At 37.3% G+C, this 18,164-nt stretch overlaps 1 protein-coding gene across 2 annotated transcripts in view; it reads right to left on the bottom strand.

Annotated features, from left to right (window-relative positions):
• ZNF143 (zinc finger protein 143) overlaps window positions 1-18,164 on the bottom strand; it is a 38,557-nt gene that overhangs the window by 5,051 nt on the left and 15,342 nt on the right. For both annotated transcript variants that reach the window (XM_082057570.1, XM_082057571.1), the window contains exons 6-13: window positions 17,256-17,452; window positions 13,504-13,578; window positions 9,055-9,174; window positions 8,003-8,078; window positions 5,999-6,124; window positions 2,813-2,992; window positions 1,477-1,704; window positions 474-622 (exon numbers count right to left, since the gene is read on the bottom strand). In XM_082057570.1, the coding sequence (XP_081913696.1) occupies window positions 474-622; window positions 1,477-1,704; window positions 2,813-2,992; window positions 5,999-6,124; window positions 8,003-8,078; window positions 9,055-9,174; window positions 13,504-13,578; window positions 17,256-17,452 (1,151 nt within the window). The remainder of the gene's footprint in view (window positions 1-473; window positions 623-1,476; window positions 1,705-2,812; window positions 2,993-5,998; window positions 6,125-8,002; window positions 8,079-9,054; window positions 9,175-13,503; window positions 13,579-17,255; window positions 17,453-18,164) is intronic.

Raw genomic sequence — 18,164 nt, 5'->3', positions numbered from 1 at the left:
ATGTTATAAATGGTAAGAACCACACACTACCAAGCATCTTGTAAAGTGGGCACCTGGACTAGAAAGCTTTCCCACCCCCACAAATTGTGTACAGACAAGACAACAGTGCAGATGACCATGAGCTTTTAACAGACTGATCAGGGAATTCTGAGAAACTGCAGAAACTAGGCTGTATATACAACAGTTGCTAAAATAGCCCATGCCTACTTTAAGAGGAACGAAGACAGCTAAAAAATCTAGCTTTGTATTAATGTGGTTTTGGATGTCAGAAAATGTGCTTTAATTTAGGAATCCCACAGAAGGCCCAACCCTACACATATCCCGATCCAGCTCCAAAGCAGCTTCTTTCTTTAAAAAAACCATGTATGTATTTATCAAGAATTTTAACTGATTTTAGAAAGCACATGGAATACCTGCAAACACCTCAATTCTCAGCATAGTTTTGTCAGCTTTTCAACACTGTGGTTACTTACATGTTGGGTTCCATCCTGGGATATTAGTGCTACTTGTTGACCTAATCCTGACTGAGTAACTGTAGCAACCTGTGCAGAAATTACGTCTTCTCCCTCCACACCTGTCACATAGGTTATCTGGGAGCCTTTGAGAACATCTTCACCTTGACCTGTTTGATACAAAGAAGGGAAGAAGATAGTTTACATACTCTAAATGCTGCCAGGAAAGCAAATGACAAGGATTAAGTGCCAGCCTGGTTTGAAGGTTTTAAACACTTCAAGAGAAAAATTTTAGTGGGAAGATGAGAAAACTGAAAGAAAGATACCAAAATCAGGTTGGAAAATCTGTTGGTTGGGGAACATGTGGTATAATATGAGTTTTAACACACACACACACAAATACTACACATAAAGAAAATACACATTTAACTTATAAGCAAACATCTCTAATTCGTTCATAAATGTTAACCTCTCATACAAGAGGCTCCATGCAAACAGAACTTGCAGCTTTTAAAAAGAGTTACTAATTAACAAACACACAGAAGAATACAGTGATGCCTTTGTGTGAAGATTTAAGTAAATTCATTATCTTGATAAATGTTTAACCTCAACAAAAGAATCTTATCATTCCCTTATTATTTATACTCTTGCTATCCTTTGTTATACCTACTCTTAGAAAAATCCCTAAGAAAAATCCAGTAGGTTGCAAACAAACGTTTTAGGTTCTCTCAGGTCCCTTCCCACATTGATATTCATAGCAGGTTTGCTGGGACTGCAACTCACATTTCTCTCATCCCCAGAACTGCTATAAATGAGTTTATGATCTGGTCAATTACTCTCTCAGTTTCTGTTTACAAGTCGCTTACTACACTAAAAAGTAGTGTAGTCCTACAAAGTAGTTAAATAACTTCGTTAAGTACTTCGAATTTTTATCTATGCTTTCATTTCCTTGGTTACAAAAACCAGCAAAACATTATCCAGCCCATTTTTTTACAACAAGAGATTCAAAGACTGAAACTCTAACCTGGAGGTGGCTCAAAAAAAGCCTCTTGTTCTTCTTCAATGGGCTCTGTGTCATTGTGTGCTGTCCGCTTGTGCATAGCAAGTGTAGAAATCTGCTTGTATGTTTTCCCACAGTGATTACAGTTATATGGTTTGGAATGAGTATGTACAACATGATGCTTGTATAAACTGGAATACTCTGTAAAACGTTTATCACAACCAGGAACTGTACAGACATAGGGCTTCTCCCCTATATGGAAAAACAAAAGGGATAAAGAGAGGTTTGTCCAGAATGCAGAGAAAAAAATTGTCAACAAATTATATTTAGTGACACACCTTCACTACCAACCATACTTGAATTTCAAAGGCCACAGTGAAGCTTAAGCTCACAAAGTTTATCAATGCAGCTTCTCACTGTCTTTTTTAAACTACTGCCAGTAAAACTTGTGCCCTTTTTTCTCCTTATGATTCCATCTAAAACATCCTTCAGATAGAGACAGAAGGATACAGGCTGAAAGCTGCAATGTCAGTTTGGCATTGTATTGAGAATTTTGTTCTTTTATTACTGGAAGCCCCATACTATTCCTCAATGATCAGGTATGTAGATACACTAGTTCAATTATTTTTGAGTCTTTAAGCTCTGACAAAATCTATAGGAAGCATATGGTTAAACAATTATGTTTCATATAAAAACACCTTTTATTTAAAAATGAATGAAACAAATGTCCAAATTATAAACTAAAAAGATAATCTGATACAAAACATACCTCTAAGAAAGTTGTCTGTGCTGCTATAAAATATATAAGGCTACCAAGATGATACAGTTATCCCTGGCTTTTACATTTTAGAACTTTCAAATCTGTGTTGATTATTTCCGCTGACTAACTCTGACAATCAAGTTGGGTATTTTTACCTAGAGTCTATAAAAATAAGGTTTTCACCACCACTCCAGCAGCAAGGAAAACACAGCTGGGATGAAAAGGTGACTCAGAGTGGTAAGCCGAAGTTAAGCGCAGATTTATGCTTTACTGTTATTAATTTAAGAAACAGCTCATAATGGAGGCAAGCCCCAGAACTATATTAAGGATTTAGCCCAACATCCACTGAAGACAAGGTTTTGCATTGGTTTTAAAGAACGTGGTATCCAAACCAAAGTTATACTGTCTTGACAGCAAGGTGGGAAACCCAACTGCTTAACTCTCCTCAGCTGAAGGAAGATGAGGCCCAAAGAAAAATTCCAAACCAGGTCATATAAACATGACTATACTCAATTATAATGCACCAAAACAAAGTTCACAAGAATGACACAGACTCTCCCAAGCAGAATCCACTTCAAAATACAAAACATCACTGATTACCTGTGTGTATTCTCACATGATTCTTATAATTAGTTGCACTGGCAAAAGCTCTCCCACATCCTGGTTCTGTACAGTAATAAGGCCTTTCGCCTGTATGTGTCCTGATGTGAACCTTTCTAATATTAGATGTTGTGAACGACCTGCCACATCCTTCAAATGGACACTTAAAGGGCCTTTCACCTGAAGAAAAAAAAAGGTACACATGCAAAAGTTATAAAAGAATAAAAACCCTAAGTTACACTTAGCGTGAATATAGGAATCCAAAGCTACCTAATTCTCTCTTTGAGACCTTCAGCCAGAAATACCATGAACATACCACTGTGAAATGTTCTACTGTTTAGCCAAAACTGGCAAAATTCAGGAAAATCATACAGTCTGTAAGCTAAATTATGAAGCATTTAGATTAGTACTGTACGATGTATAAAACAGACTCAGTCTCTTGGATTAGCTTCCATGTTGTCCGTATTCCAACGTGTATTTAACATCCCCCCCAACTCATACACATATTATCCAAAACAAGTGCATCATAACATTTGTACATTTGTAAACTGTAGTTCATAAAATGAAAAAAATACCTTCATGATTCAGCATATAACCAATATATGAACAGATCAGTAAAACTCATTCTAGAAATCACTTAACCTTACAAGAGAAGAACTGACTTTTTAAAGAGAGACAGCCCTGAAGCTCCAGATTCAAACCCCAAAACCACAGGTTTTTAAAACAGGTCTAGCTGTGTAACGTAATGTTAAGCACAATAACTTGCATCATTGTACCAAAACATTTCACCATGAGCACTAGATAAGGCCAACCCCTGTCCAATACCCCTGACCTTTCGGATCTATCAAAGCACACACAGGGGAGCACAAAGAGGGTTAACTTAGGTGAAGTATGAGCCACGTAACATTCTGTCCTGTTGTAATTTCCCACTTCCTAGAGCTAAGTACATTCCACCCACTGTACTGCTTACCAAAGAGAAGAGTCTGAGAGCAAGAGAGGGCAGATCACCACTACACATACAACATCAAGTACTTAGAGACAGAAACAAAAAACAAAGTTCTGATAGAGACGTTAATACCACAAAACTCCAAAGCAGTTGGCTCCTTGGCAGAGGAAACTATAATTCACTCCTTAGGGCAGCTGTTTTGGGAAGGTTTCTCAGTTTTCTGCCAAAGCAGTGTGTGTGTACTCAGTGTACACGCCTCAGTGTTGTGTTACCATGGCTCCCCTAATCCTTGCTTCAGCGCAGGACCTCCAATCCTGCCACAAGGGAGCAGGGTTGCAGAGTCAACCCCGCCCAACAACGGGCCCTGCACTAGAACCCAAACAGACTGCTTTTAAAGAATGCCTGCAAGAATGTCATCCAACCGGTTGGGGAGGCCAGCCTTTAAAGTTTCTAATGTGCTTGGTAGAAAGGTGACCTGTTTCCAAGCAACTGAGATTTCTAGCCCTAGAAATGCAAAGGCAGTCAGAAGCCTTCCAGCTCTGCCCCACAGCAATGAAGAACCATCCGCGCCAGCTTTTCTGGTACCAGACCAGACTGGTCTAGGGAACCAGTACGTCTAGGGAAGTCATGGAGGAACCCGAGGCACGTGTTTGATGGCAACTGCAAGTGAGACTGGACAGCTACTGAAACAGATGTAAAAAATCACTTTTGGCTAAAACAGGCAGAAAATTAAGAAAGTGCTAACCCTGCTACATGATAAAGGAATGAAAAGGTTTCAGAGCCATGGGAAAGAGTGGGCAGAGCCCAAACTTGCCTCCGTTGGGTGCATTGTTCCAGCTTGCACAGGGTATGAGCATACACTACTCCAGCCATCTGCATAAAGGACTTGGTGCAAGTTTCTTCTTATTCTTTGGTTTCCTGCAACTACTCCTAAATCTGAAATAAGACACGCCTGGACTGCTGGGAGTCTATGACTGTATTATTAATATTGTTCAAATGGGTAACTGGTTACACAGGGCTGGCTCAAGTCTTTTGTCTTGACTGCTAAATTCAATTTAAGCGATTAAATTACCATACAACTTCTTTGGCCATAAAGAAGACAACAGTCAATCAAGCTAATCAAGTTGTTGTCCATACTACAGAAATCCTTCAGTTCACAGTCTGTACTTGATGTACTACATAACATCAAACAGTTACCTTCTAGAACTGAAAGCAGATTACACTTTTATATCTTCATCCTGATGACCAATTTAGCATCAAGACAGCACTAATCCCAACAGACTGTCTTTGAATACAGAAATCCAGGAAAACAGAATTATCTTAATGTAATCTTGAGTTTTTATAATTTCTACTGCCTGGTCTTATCCCTCCCACTCCCCCGGCCCGTTCTTTTTAATGTGAGAAGAACCTATATATATATATATTTTTTTTTTTTTTTTTTAATTTTATTTTTTACTCTTAAGATTCAGAAAGTTCAGCAGAAAAACTTGGTGTTCTAGCAGGCAAGTAAATATATACTGACTGGAAGAAGTCAGCAATAAGATTATTCTTCCTACATTTAAGGGTTTTTGGTTTTGTTTTTTATTTTGAGATCTCAGGAACAAAGGAGACATTGTGCAAACTTGTTTGCACACATAAAGTTTTGTGGAGTGTAGTGTCAGTTGTCTAGAATTTGTGTTTTCGCTCTCAAATTCATATTTTTTTTTAGAAAAAAATGCAAGATATTTTTATGCATTTAAAAGTTTTAATAACAGTTGGTTTTCTATGATATTTTTGTTCATTTTTCTGCTGCAAGAAGAGGAGGGAAATGAGGATAACAACAAGCTCAGAACTATCTACCTTCATGAAGCTAGTTTGCAAGTTATCTTAAAAACACCAAAACTTAAGAACACTGATGCCATTTCTAAAAGCAAGACATATTATTGAGGAGAAGTTCCTTGTTCTGCTACAGCTGGCAAATGAAATCAAGGCACCAAGTCACTCAGTGACAATGTAAGTGATACGTTGCTCAAAGGGCATTTGCAAGAGCAATGTGAATGTTTAAACCCTTTTTCCAAGAAAAGCATGCTGGATTTGCACCTTAGCATGCTGAAACGCTGTTGAGCTCACTGGGCTTCAGAAAGAGAATATACATAGGCTGATTTCATAAGTATAAAGTCACAGAATGATCAAAGAGAAAAAAAAAATCCACCAAAGTGAATTAATAACAACAACAACCAAAAAAGGGGTGATAATAGTACCTGTGTGGGTTCGGATATGTTTCTGTAGGTCTCCTGAAGTCTTGAATGACTTGGTGCAATTTTCTTCTGTGCACCGATAAGGCTTTTCACCAGTGTGTGTTCGGACATGACTTTTTAACCCATACCCTGAAGATCAAAAGGGACGTTATAATAGTATAAACACAAAATTAGGATACTCATGAACCATCACCATCAAAAGCCGTGCTTGCCATTCCCATCAGAAAGCTCCCTGATAAGTAAAATTTGCTCTTTCACTCTTCACTTTACTATACAGAGCAGCAGAACTCCAGATACAGATTAGAAATTCTTTCATCCTTCATTTAGGAAGAAAGTACACTTCCATAATGCCTCTCCTTTCCTTTAAAAGGATAAACCGCAATGATATTTGTTCTGTCTTCTGAGGAAGCTGTATGCTCTGTATTCCATCCACTTTTTATCTCTTACCACTACTGTCATCAAAACGACATTTAATTATTCGCTTATAAGAAAACCAGTATCATTAATGAAGTTAGCAGTAAAAACTCTACTGACATCCAGGCTCCAAACTCTAATTATTTTAAACCATATTATTAACATCATCACATACATGGGTGCCAACTAATAGCAGTCATGGACACTCATTCCCTGTAAGATTACTTTTAGGAACTCATTGTCATCAAAAACTCTCTACCAGTCTAAAGTCAACTTTGGATTGGGCCCTCTGTAAATTATTTTGTAAAGAGCATTTTACCAAGATTTTCCTTTCTGCACTGCCCTGAAAAGATCATGACTAAAGAACCCTGAAACAGCCATTTTAGAAAGTGAATATGAATTTTACTTCTGTCCACAAGTGTTGTATAGATTTCTAAAGAACAAAGAAACAGTCTGTAAGAAGATGACACCTGCCTCAGTTTCACAATGTGTTCTCCCTAAAACAGCTGAAATTCCTATTACTGATGTTTTTAAAAACACAAAGCATTTATACTGAACTGAAAAATAATTCAATCTTACATTTAAAACAAACTCAGTTTCATGACCAACACAGGAGAGTTCTTAATATTTAAACAGAGAGCATTCAGTACTTAAAATGAACTTTATCGAAGACAGGAATCGCTGAATTACAGTGGTACAATGGCTCTGACCAAAAATATGGTATTAACAGACAAAACAGCTGTTTATAGCCATACATCATTCTGTCGCAAGGGAAAAGTATATTATATTATGCACTTTTGAAATCCCTTTACAAACACTATGCAATTAAACTTAGCTGCAGCACTTTAAGTGTGTTTTTTTCCCTTTTGACTTCTCATCAGCATTTCTTTTGCTTCTGTTCAAAGAAACAGTATGAAATCTATTACATCAGTTGAAGTTTTTTAAGAAACACCTTAGTTGTCTTTTCTTAAATAGAGCCTAACTTTTCTAAGCATCATACTAATTTACATTCAAAGAATAAGATTTGAAGTTTTACTCTTTTACTTCCTTCCATGTTTCATTCTTCGTAATTGCATTTAGCATGATCAAATTCAATCGCAGGCAGAGCATCACTTATGAAAAGAGTAGTCTGTATGAAATGTAGAGTTCACTTCATGAGAAATGTTACTCTGATACAAATTCAATAAATAACACTTTATACACCATCTTTCATCAAAGTTCCTTTCCAGTTTGGAACAAAAGATCAGGTATTTTCATCTCACCAACAGGTTCAGCTTTTCATTATCACCTCATTTAACTTACACCACTAGTTTCATGTTAAGAAACACCTATTTTTTAAATACGAAATCTGACTGTAACATAATACATGAACAGTAAGGGAAAGTGTCAAGTGTTTCACTTTACTCCTTGTTCAGTAACTAAGAGTTAAATCCTCTGTCCTTTCTATATGCTATACTAGCTAAGTGATGACTTTTTTGCACTTCTCCCAACCAAATTCTTTACTTAGCAGTTTAAAAAAGACTATATTAAAAACTTACTTTATACAGAGACAAAACACTAACAAATGGGAAAAGCTGGTCCACAAAAGATTACCTGTTGCAAAGGCTTTGCCACATCCAGGATGTTCACACTGGTAGGGTCTGTCTCCGGTGTGTGACCTTTCATGTACCTGTCAAGACACCCAATATGACTTAGTGACATGTTGTATCTGATTACTGCAACACAGAAACAGTTCATTCTCAAATACAATATTTTTTATTTCCCTTCTCTTCCTAAGCGTCTTCTTTCTAAATTGGTGATTAAAAAAAAAAAAAAGATGCCTCTTTCCAAGGTCTGACTTGTCCCTTTCAGTCAGTTTTGCAAAAAAACACACATTTCTGTAAATACACAGAGTTGTCATCATGCAAATACATTAAAGACAGTATCCAAACACATCTCAGAGCCCACTCTCTGATTTTTGACTCCACTGAGTGCTTCTAATGATCCTCCTCTATTGCATGAAACCTCTCCAGCAAGGACACCATTTTAACACACGATCCAGAGTCAATTACTCTCTGGCTCCAGAGTGTTTTGTCAGAGACAAAGCAGCATTGCAAGGAGTCTACCCCATCTCAGCCTACGCTGGCACGTGAACAGCTCTACATCCTCGCTGTTTCAGTAATTCCTTTACTTAGTTTAAAAAAAGGAAGAGAATTAAGGAGTTGTCACCTGTAAAGAAAAATGTTTCACCTTTTCACTTGGAAAGTTGAATTGTTTTGAAGAGTTAGACTTTGTATTATGATGGTAAAATCTTTCAAAAATTGGAATTTTTGGAATTGCTTATAAATAAAATAGATAAAGTGAATACTGCATTTCAGAAAATCTGTGACACTACTGGTAGAAACTATCTCAACATGAGATTTCTTACATGTTGGCAATATAGGAGCCTAACATGATCTCACACCTGCACCTACCCAGAACAACCAAGCAAAATCAGCCGAGCACTTGGGACAGCCATTTATTGTAAAATCAATCCAATAAACATTTGACAAAACAGCACCATTACAACTAGCTCTTTGTTAATTTATGTTACTTTAAACCATGTAATCTGTCAAAAAGAAAAATCACGCCTGCGAAGTAACAACGTGCATTTTACATCTCATCACCTTAAGATGGTGAGCTGTTGTGTACAGTTTTCCACAGCCATCATAATCACAGCGAAAGGCTTTCTCTCCACTCTGCTGAGATTTTGCAGTCACTCTTGTTCCATGTCCTTGCAAGACAATCTTAAATTGGGGGGAAGATAAACAAACAAATAAATAAATAAATAACCAAAAAAAACCACCCCCAAGCCAACAAGACTCAATGGATCAGAAAATTCACATGCCTTATTTTGCTATCAACTCAGAGCTGATTCTGACAGGTTTCTTTTGTCTCTCTTTGCTATATTGTGTATTTCTTAGTCCTCAATAAATAAATTAACTAAAAAGCATAGTTCTTATGAAAGGACAGAAATTGTAAAATATAGTTACTTCTATCTAGCAAATTTAAATGCATGCAGTAAGTAGCTAAATCACAACAAAGAAAAATAATTTGAAATATAAGACCAGTGGTAAAACAATCAAATTAGTAGACAGAAGAGGCTAAGATTACATCTAAAGCACTGGATCCATTCCTAAGGGAGATTAGCCATAAATCAAATCACCTTCAAATGTAAGTTCATGCAAAGGCCAAACACTAATTAAATGCACTTATGAGAACTTCTTGAGAAGTCAGGAAAGCATTTGGTACTTTGTCAGTGATGCATGTGTTCTGATCAAGCTAATTGAAGCAATTTGAGCTAGGTTCTACTCTCCTTTCTGGCATGACACAACTGGAAAATATACAGAATAGCTTTGCAATGCAACTTAAACCCCTTTTAAAGGCTTCTTCATACACTAATATGCAAGAACGTTCACACAGACTGAAGAAAGAGGCAGGAGCCCAAATGTAAATATCTTGATACAACTATATGCCAAGTAATCAAGACTATTTTAAAAGGTCTGTCCTTCTTCTAAACCACCTCCCTTTTCTTATGGATCCCATTCCACTCTGAATTGCCAAAATAACATTTTGCACAATTGATGAGGTTGGCAGGCACCTCTGGAGGTCTCCTAGTCCAACACCTCCTGCTCAAAGCAGGGTCAGCTGCAGCAGGTTTCTCACAGTAGCATCCAGATTGGCTCTGAGCCTTTAAGGATGGAGACTCTCCTGAAAGCTGCCCCCAGCCTTCACATTCTTCTTTGTAAATACGAGGTCCAGCAAAGCGTCTCACCTCACCAGCTGCTCAATAACCTGCTTTAGGTTGCCAATCGCCAGCCCTGATCTCCAGAAACCTCTTGGATTTCATGTGCCCTGTTGTGGTGCTCTTCTAGCAGATACCAGGGTGGTTAAATCTCCCCATATGGATGTGGGCCTGTGAACATAAAGCTTCTTCCAGCTGGCTGAAGAAGGTCTCATCTACTTGTTCCTCATCAGACATTCTGTAGCAGACAGCCACCACAGTGCCACCCACACTGCTCTGCCAGCTAATTCTGACCCACTGGCTCTGGAGCGGCTCATCAGTCGTCCCACAGCAGAGCCAGGGCAGTCCTGCTGCTCTCCTGGCCTTATGAACGAGCCTGTGTCCATCCATCACAGCACTCTGGTCATCTCAACCATCCCACCACAGCTCCCTCTGCCCAATGATACTGTAGCCCTGCAACCTCACACAGACCTCCAACTTCTTATTCAGATAGATCGGAAATTTGATTGAGAGCAACTTCCCTATGGATTCTACAGGGAGGATGACCCTGGTACCTTCAGACCGTTCTGAAGACTACAAAGTTGAACAAGAAATTTTCAACCAACTGAAACGTACACCACCACCCCTTCAGAAACTCTCCTCTGGAACCACAGGGAAAAACAACCTCATGAATCCAGAAGCCCATTACTAATACTGTTGGTTAACCTATGATGTCATGAATCACAGAAGTCACTTTAATACATTAAGAATTATGAAGAAGATGCTTGGCTGAGCACCTGCACTTAAGCTTTTTTTTTATCCTATCAATAAATGCTAGTATTTCTTTGTTGTTTCAGCATATAAAAAAATAAGTATGTAGTTGCTAAGATCTACTATAAAGCTGAAGTATGCCAAAGTTCAAAAGCAAGTTAAAACATGTACAAAATCAGTGTCTGTCCTAGCATCTGTAAGGAAATAACCAGACAAAATTTTACCAATATTAAGATTGATACCAAGGTGGGGGGGATAAAACAAACATTCAGGAAAAAAACAGTTGAACATCACAAGCATCTGTTTGTTCAAGCAACTGTTTGCTGACATAAGTGTTTCTTCACAATACATTAGTTGATATGACTCGAGGATATTAAGAAATCAGTATTATTATTCAGCAAGAATAAAATATTACTGTTATTAGAAAATAACGCACTCTGAAGAAACTAAAAAATTCAGATGTTAGAAGACACAAAATCAGAAGAACATAGCAAATAAAGCACCTTTATAATAATGTGAAACTTCTTGATAGGAATTGTTTCCTTCAAAATACTTCTAACTAGACAAAATAAAAACCCCTCTCATTTTAAAAGAAATCACCGATGCAACCTGAGTTTAGACAGGTACCAGAGGAGAACAAAGATCTCGGATAAGATTATTATATTGTACACATACAAACTTCAGTCCTGTAGTTCTGCTTTTATTATGAACAGATGGGTATGACAGGTTTGAAAGGAAATAGCGTGTGATAGCCATTTGGTCAAATGTAGTCTTTTGTTTTCACATGTAGAAATCACAAAGAGGTTTTATGCTTTTTTCTTTGGTGAACAACCTAACCAACATTGAGTCTGAATGACTGCTTAGCAGCATGACAGCTGTTCTGTTCTTGTGTTACCTGTGGACTTAAAAAGTTTATAAAAATTCACTTATTTAATACTATATCCAAATATGAGATTATTTTATGTCAAGTAATATATTACTTCAGAATAAGTTACATGAGGTACCTATATCTACTTACATCAAGATATAATAATGATTAAGATTTTCATGGGTCATTGATAGCTTTGAGACCTTCAGTTGGCCAACTGAAGTTACCTTATAGGGGTCAGAATTTGAGACTAAACCTCAATACCTTTTGAAATACTAGATCTTTTTTTGTTTGGAACATATAATGCTCTGTAAGACTGGCACATTTCCATATGGCATATAAGTTGCCATACATGTAAAAGATAAAGCAACCTCCAGATTCACTTTGTTTTGGGGCTGAGGCTGAAATCAACATGTAAGTGGATACTGGTTACAGGTCATTTTGCTGGATAGCCCTTTCTAGGTAAAACCAACCAAGAAGATCTTATCCTACTCTTCCTTGAATTCTGCATTTTTGTTGGAGTTGTATCCCTATTCCAGCCCACCAGTGTGCAAAGCCTCTACTTTCTTGATTGCATTTTATGGGATATATTCCAATGCCATAAATAATGAATGTATTAGCTATTCTCTCCTTTCACACTCATGCCACAAAGGCAACAGTGGAGAGTCTGCAGCTTTAAATATTGTGCGACCTAGCTTTTCACAAAGAGTAAGAATAGAGAATTTTGAGGTCACTGTCAGAGGTGAGGTGAGCCTCTAAGCCTTCCTTTCATGGGTGTTGTGCTATACCTTGGAAGATATTTTTTCCTCCTTGTCTAATTCATTATACCTAAAATTAAACAAAAAGGGAAAAGCAGGGCTTCTCCGATCAAAACTTTCTCAACACAATGGCTTCCGTCTTTGATTTTTGTCATTTGAACGCATGACAGTATAGCGGTTCTCCTATTATTGTTGTTGTTGGTCACAATTATTTGAAGGCCAAAATATGTTTTGCTTGGTCTTTTCCTTAGATAAAATGTGTTATGATGACAAATACCACTGTCCTTACATAATTTTATGGATCCCAGGTAAAAAAACTTAAGACTTAATAACTTGCCCCTGTATTTTCCACTGTCCTTTGAACTTAATATTTTCATATTGAAAAGGTTTTTATATGTCTAAGTAATAACAACATGAATACAGAAAAAGAAATTGAAGTATTTTCCTGCTTGTTTAAGTATTCATCAGGAGCAACACTCTCATCTACTGATTACTTGCAAAACCCACAATGAAAGTCAGGGACTCTAACAGGCCAAGTGGAATCAAGTTAAAGAGAGAACAGTTCCAGGCATAAGAGAAGCAAATACTTCATTGAGTCAACATTCCTTCTGCTGTCAGTTCATTCTCTGGAAAAGAACTTCTGAAATACTTGCAGCCTTACTGATGAAATACTCAGGTCAGCTTGAAAAATCTTAGAAAACCAACGTAATTTTAATTATCTTTTAACAGAAAAAACCCAGGAGTAAGTATTAGAAGATCTTTTAAAAATCCTGTTAAAGGATCTTGTACAAAGTGAGAAATATGACCTATCTGTATAGCTTTGAGACCTAAAATTCCTGAAGGGTAACAGCGGACACTAGTTCCTGGCTACACAGGACTACCTACCATCCGTGTTGCTGGGCAGAAAAGACAAAAGAAATAGACATATTTAATTATTTTCTATTGGGCTACATACCTGCATTTTTTTATCTTGTTCATTTTCAGCTATCATTCCTGTGCCACTAACACTGTCATTTCCATCAATAGACACCTGGAAAATGAAGTTGAAATGGGAAAAACACTTAATGGTTATTTTTATTCATCTGAAAATCAGAGGGTTTCAGACAGCTCCTGAGGGCTTATTTCACAGCTCTCTAGCTCCCTCTTCAAACATGGTTATCCTATGGTACATTACATCTATAGTACCTACATTACATCCTGTAGCACATACATCTCAATGTTGTCTTAAAACAAGGTATAAAAGTCTGCAAGAACCAAGTACATTCAATTAATAGACTGACAAAAGTATTAAAATTAATACATTTAACAATACTGAGTTCTGCCGAAAAAACAAACACACACACCACAACCACAAACCAACGTTTACATATTTTATAATATAAATTTATCTCTCACTCCCTGCTAAGCGGAATTTACTCATTTTGAACAGCATAGCTCATTTGGAATCAAAATAGCCAAGACAATGTGATGTATCTCAAATCGAAATAGTCAAAATTACAACAGCTAAGCAAAGACACATGTATTGCTCCATAGGTTTATTTTCTTTTAAAGTCTACAGGAAGAGAAAGGCATTGCTGCTTTCCCAGGAGCTTATCAAAATATTCAAAAGAGTATTAGACATTAATTTGATTTTTTTTTTTAATAAAGATATTATTGCCCATTTTAAAAAACAAAAGACAACAAACTCACATATATCCCCTCAAAAGAACAGTGTCTTATTGGTCACTGTAGAAAAAACTAATTTAAAGTAAACTTCGCATAGTTTCTCCATTCCTTAATTGCCCCTGTTTTGTCCACAGGCATTCACAATTATCTCTGCGTTCGTTACACTCAAGGCTGAGATTGACACACCAAATCTAGTCTAAGTGATTTTGTTCTTCTCTAAAATGGTTTGGCAGGAACCCTACCTCAGCTGGTAGGCTTATACCCTTTCACTAAAGGGGTCATAGCAGGCTCCTGAGAACATTAACAGTTGTGTGAAGCATCCTTCTCAAAGCATCAGCTACCAACATTTTGCTCGGAGACTGAGGATCAACTTGTCCCATAAGAGGTTTTCAGACTGTACAATCTTTCTAAATTAGATGATTATGAGCAATATACTTTTGGCAACTCTGAGCTGAAACAGTGAAGAGAGAAGTTCCCAAGCAGAGGCAAGCTTACATTACAGAGAGACTGCACATAGAGCATGCAAGCAGGTGATTCTCAAGTGTTTTTTTTAAAGGAAGCAATAACCATTTTGGGACCTTCTCCCGCAGAACTTTCGAAGGAAGGGGAGAGAACCTGCACAGAAAGGAGACTCGAATCACTTCACACTGAACTTCCTGCTGTTGGTTGAGAAAGGAACTGCTGACATGAAATTAAAAGTTCATCAACGCCACTGGAAAACAATCATCCAAATGGAATGCGCACACGTGTGTAGACATACACAAGTCCCAGGAACTCTACTTTTCTAGCAGCTGTGATGTTGCAGGAAAACATCTTATGGAAAAAAAAAGTATGTGTCATAACCTCTGCACAATTCCATTCCTCTTGGATCTCTTTGTATGAACTCTCCTGCAGAGTTTCTACACTGATCTCGGGCAGCCTTCTGATCTCTGCTATTTCCGCCAGTTATGTAGGACAGGGGAACAGAAAAAAACAACCATTCTCCAAATCGGCCTTCAAAATTTTCTTCACCCTTTTAAGCTTTGAAGATAAAACCTTCAACGTTAACAAAAGCAGCAAGAGACCCAATTTTAAACCACTTTTTTGCAGTATTGGAGAATTCTGGAAGGATTCCAAGGAAGATGTATGAGTTCCTCCTAAAAGACTCTCTTAGATTCTAAGAACATATGAATACCTATACTGAGTCAAACTAAAGGTTGACCTAGTGCACCATTTTGTTTCCAACAGCAGCCAGCAGCAGATGCTAGAGAAGACGAAAGGAACAGGCCAAGCATTTAATGATACATTCCCAGAAATATTCTCCCAACCTCCAAGCAATTTGTGGCTTAGGAACTCCCTGAACTAGAAGTCACATGTTTCTACCTAATAGTCCTGGATACATTTTTCTTCTATGAATTTATCTAATTACTCTTTGAATCCAAAATATTCACATCCAAAATATCCTACAAGCAGTGCCACAGCTGTTCGAAAAAATATTCTTCCCTAGTTTTTCTTGAACCTGTCACCTGAGAGCTTCATCTGCTGTCTTCCAGTTCTTACACTAGTAAAGACAATGACAAGTCGCTACTCTTCTCTGTGCCACTTATAATTGTATAAAATTCTATCATGTACTTACCTCATGTATTTCATATGTTTTGTCATCATTGCTGCCCCTTCCTGTACATTTTTCAATGTTCCTACACCAGTTGCTATGAAGAGTATACATTGCCTCACTACGAAGCATAGGTGGACACGGAGCAGAATCACAAACCCACATTTCTCCTTTTAAGAGAAAGACAGGGTTGTGATGATTGAGCTATTATTTGCTTTTGTACGTAAACCAGGTGCAATACTTGGAAAGGCGCTTCTACTGACCTTCCCTGAGAGGTTCTATCAGTACCTTTCAGAATAAGGTTCCGAGATGCAAGCTTAAAGAAAATAAATAGAATTTTTCCTAGACACACACAAGTACACTCCAGAAACCAAATTCACGTTACAGAATTTAAAAACACATGTTGAGATAAATAGGACAAAAATGCAAATTAGTTTGCGTTTCCTCTGTTTCTTCTTCACCTTAAAACAGAAACTTATAACCAATTATGAGTAATATAGCTCTTTGTTAAGAAGCTCACAGTTATGACTGATTTAAACCTAAATTAAATAGTAGCTAGGGTATGTGTAAAAGCTTGTCACTACAGCTCAACTAACCTTGAATTACCTTTTATTTTATGACATGTTAAGGCATAGCCAATCACAACACAATGTGACTGGCTCTCTTAGGATCTCCTCAATTATATCAGACAGAAGCATAATGAAAAGAATAGTGTATAAGCCATTTAATTACTCTAACTGGCCTTCTCCCAAAATTTGACAACTCTCAGTGACACCAGATGGCAGATTTGGAAATTTATTCTACTCTTTTTCCAGAGCAACATAGGCACTGATGGTAACTATGCAGCAACTGGGACACTGCTGAATTACAAAATCATGGTAGTTGCACCACCCATTATACGTACATCATGATTTACAGCAAAGTGGACAACATGAATTTTGAGCATCATTTTACTATTGATGGTATGGATCAAAGAAGTTTTTTCCAAAGTCAGTAACTGTCTGATTGTCTGTTTTATACTTCATGTGTTGTCCTCACCTGCTATACTGGGCACAACTCTTCCCAATGCAAGGAGAAAAAAAACAATCTGACAATAGAGCCTCAACAAGAATAGCCAATACTTTGTCATTCTTTCCAAAAAGTGCCCTCTTAAGAGGTTCCTTTCCAATGCTGCATTTTAGAGAAAATTACTATTTAGTTATCTAAATCGCTTTACAAATCAGTCTGACTCCACATCATTTCAGCATGCAATCTTTTCTTCATGTGCTACACACTGGAGTTGCTCATGATAGTGAAGCACTATCATGACCATTTGGTGTTATCTCTTCTACAAGTCTGAAGACACTCTTAATTATCATTTTAATTCTTAGATCACAATTGGGTTTTGCTGCCAAATATCTTGGAATGCTACATTAAAGCATTATGGAAAGAGACAATGTCCTTTGATATACCTTGGCAGCGTATTGCTCCAGAGCGCTGATGGTGTCTGCGTCAATGGCAGCATCTCCTGTGTGCAGACCTGCCACTGTGCCATCAGCCTGAATGGCCAAAATGGTGTCTGACTGGGGCATCTGCACCGTGTGGTGAATGTAGGCAGTCGTTCCATCCTCCAGCTGGACTGCTTGCAATGCGCTCTGGTCATAGCTGTCTGAGAAATAATATTACAAAGTGTTACGAAAGAAAATGAAATGTCTGCATGTAACATGAGAAACTACTGCTGTTTGGGAAATGTCTCCTGAAGACATATATGTATGAAATACACAAGAACTGTAATCACTAGTATATGAGAAATATAAACACTTAAATTATTACTATGAATAGCACGGACCAATTTTTTTTTCAAGACAGCATCTCCCACAGCTTTGTTTCTGCACACTTATAAAGGTGCAAAACCAATTTTTATTGGTCTAGCTTTATCTGCAAAGGAAACCAGAAACACAAATGTGCTTTCCATCTCATATCCACTCATAATAAAATGCAAATAACACACATGTACTGAGGTCAATATTTCAGATTTTTGAATTCATAGATCTGAGAATTTTAAGAACACAATCATTTTCTACCCTACTACATAATGACATCAATAGAATGAACTGTGAAATTCAAGTCAATCTCTACGTTCTTTAGTTCAAGAGGGTTTGATTAATTGATTGATTCTTACCTGCTTTCCCTTCTCATTTTCACATGCAATTATTGCTGCAATCTGTGTAAGGGCTTAAATTGTCTACTAACATGACATATACTTACTATAATGTGGTCCTAGGCTAAAAAAAAGTGAAATATGCTGGTTTTGATTCTGTTTATAACTGTTACATGAGGTCCAAACATGGAAGTGAACCAGTCTCATTTCAACAATTCCC

This window comes from Streptopelia decaocto (assembly GCF_964273445.1).
Source record: "Streptopelia decaocto genome assembly, chromosome: 7".
NCBI lineage: Eukaryota > Metazoa > Chordata > Aves > Columbiformes > Columbidae > Streptopelia > Streptopelia decaocto.
Note: the sequence above shows the minus strand (reverse complement) of the source record. Positions and strands in the feature narration are given on the sequence as shown.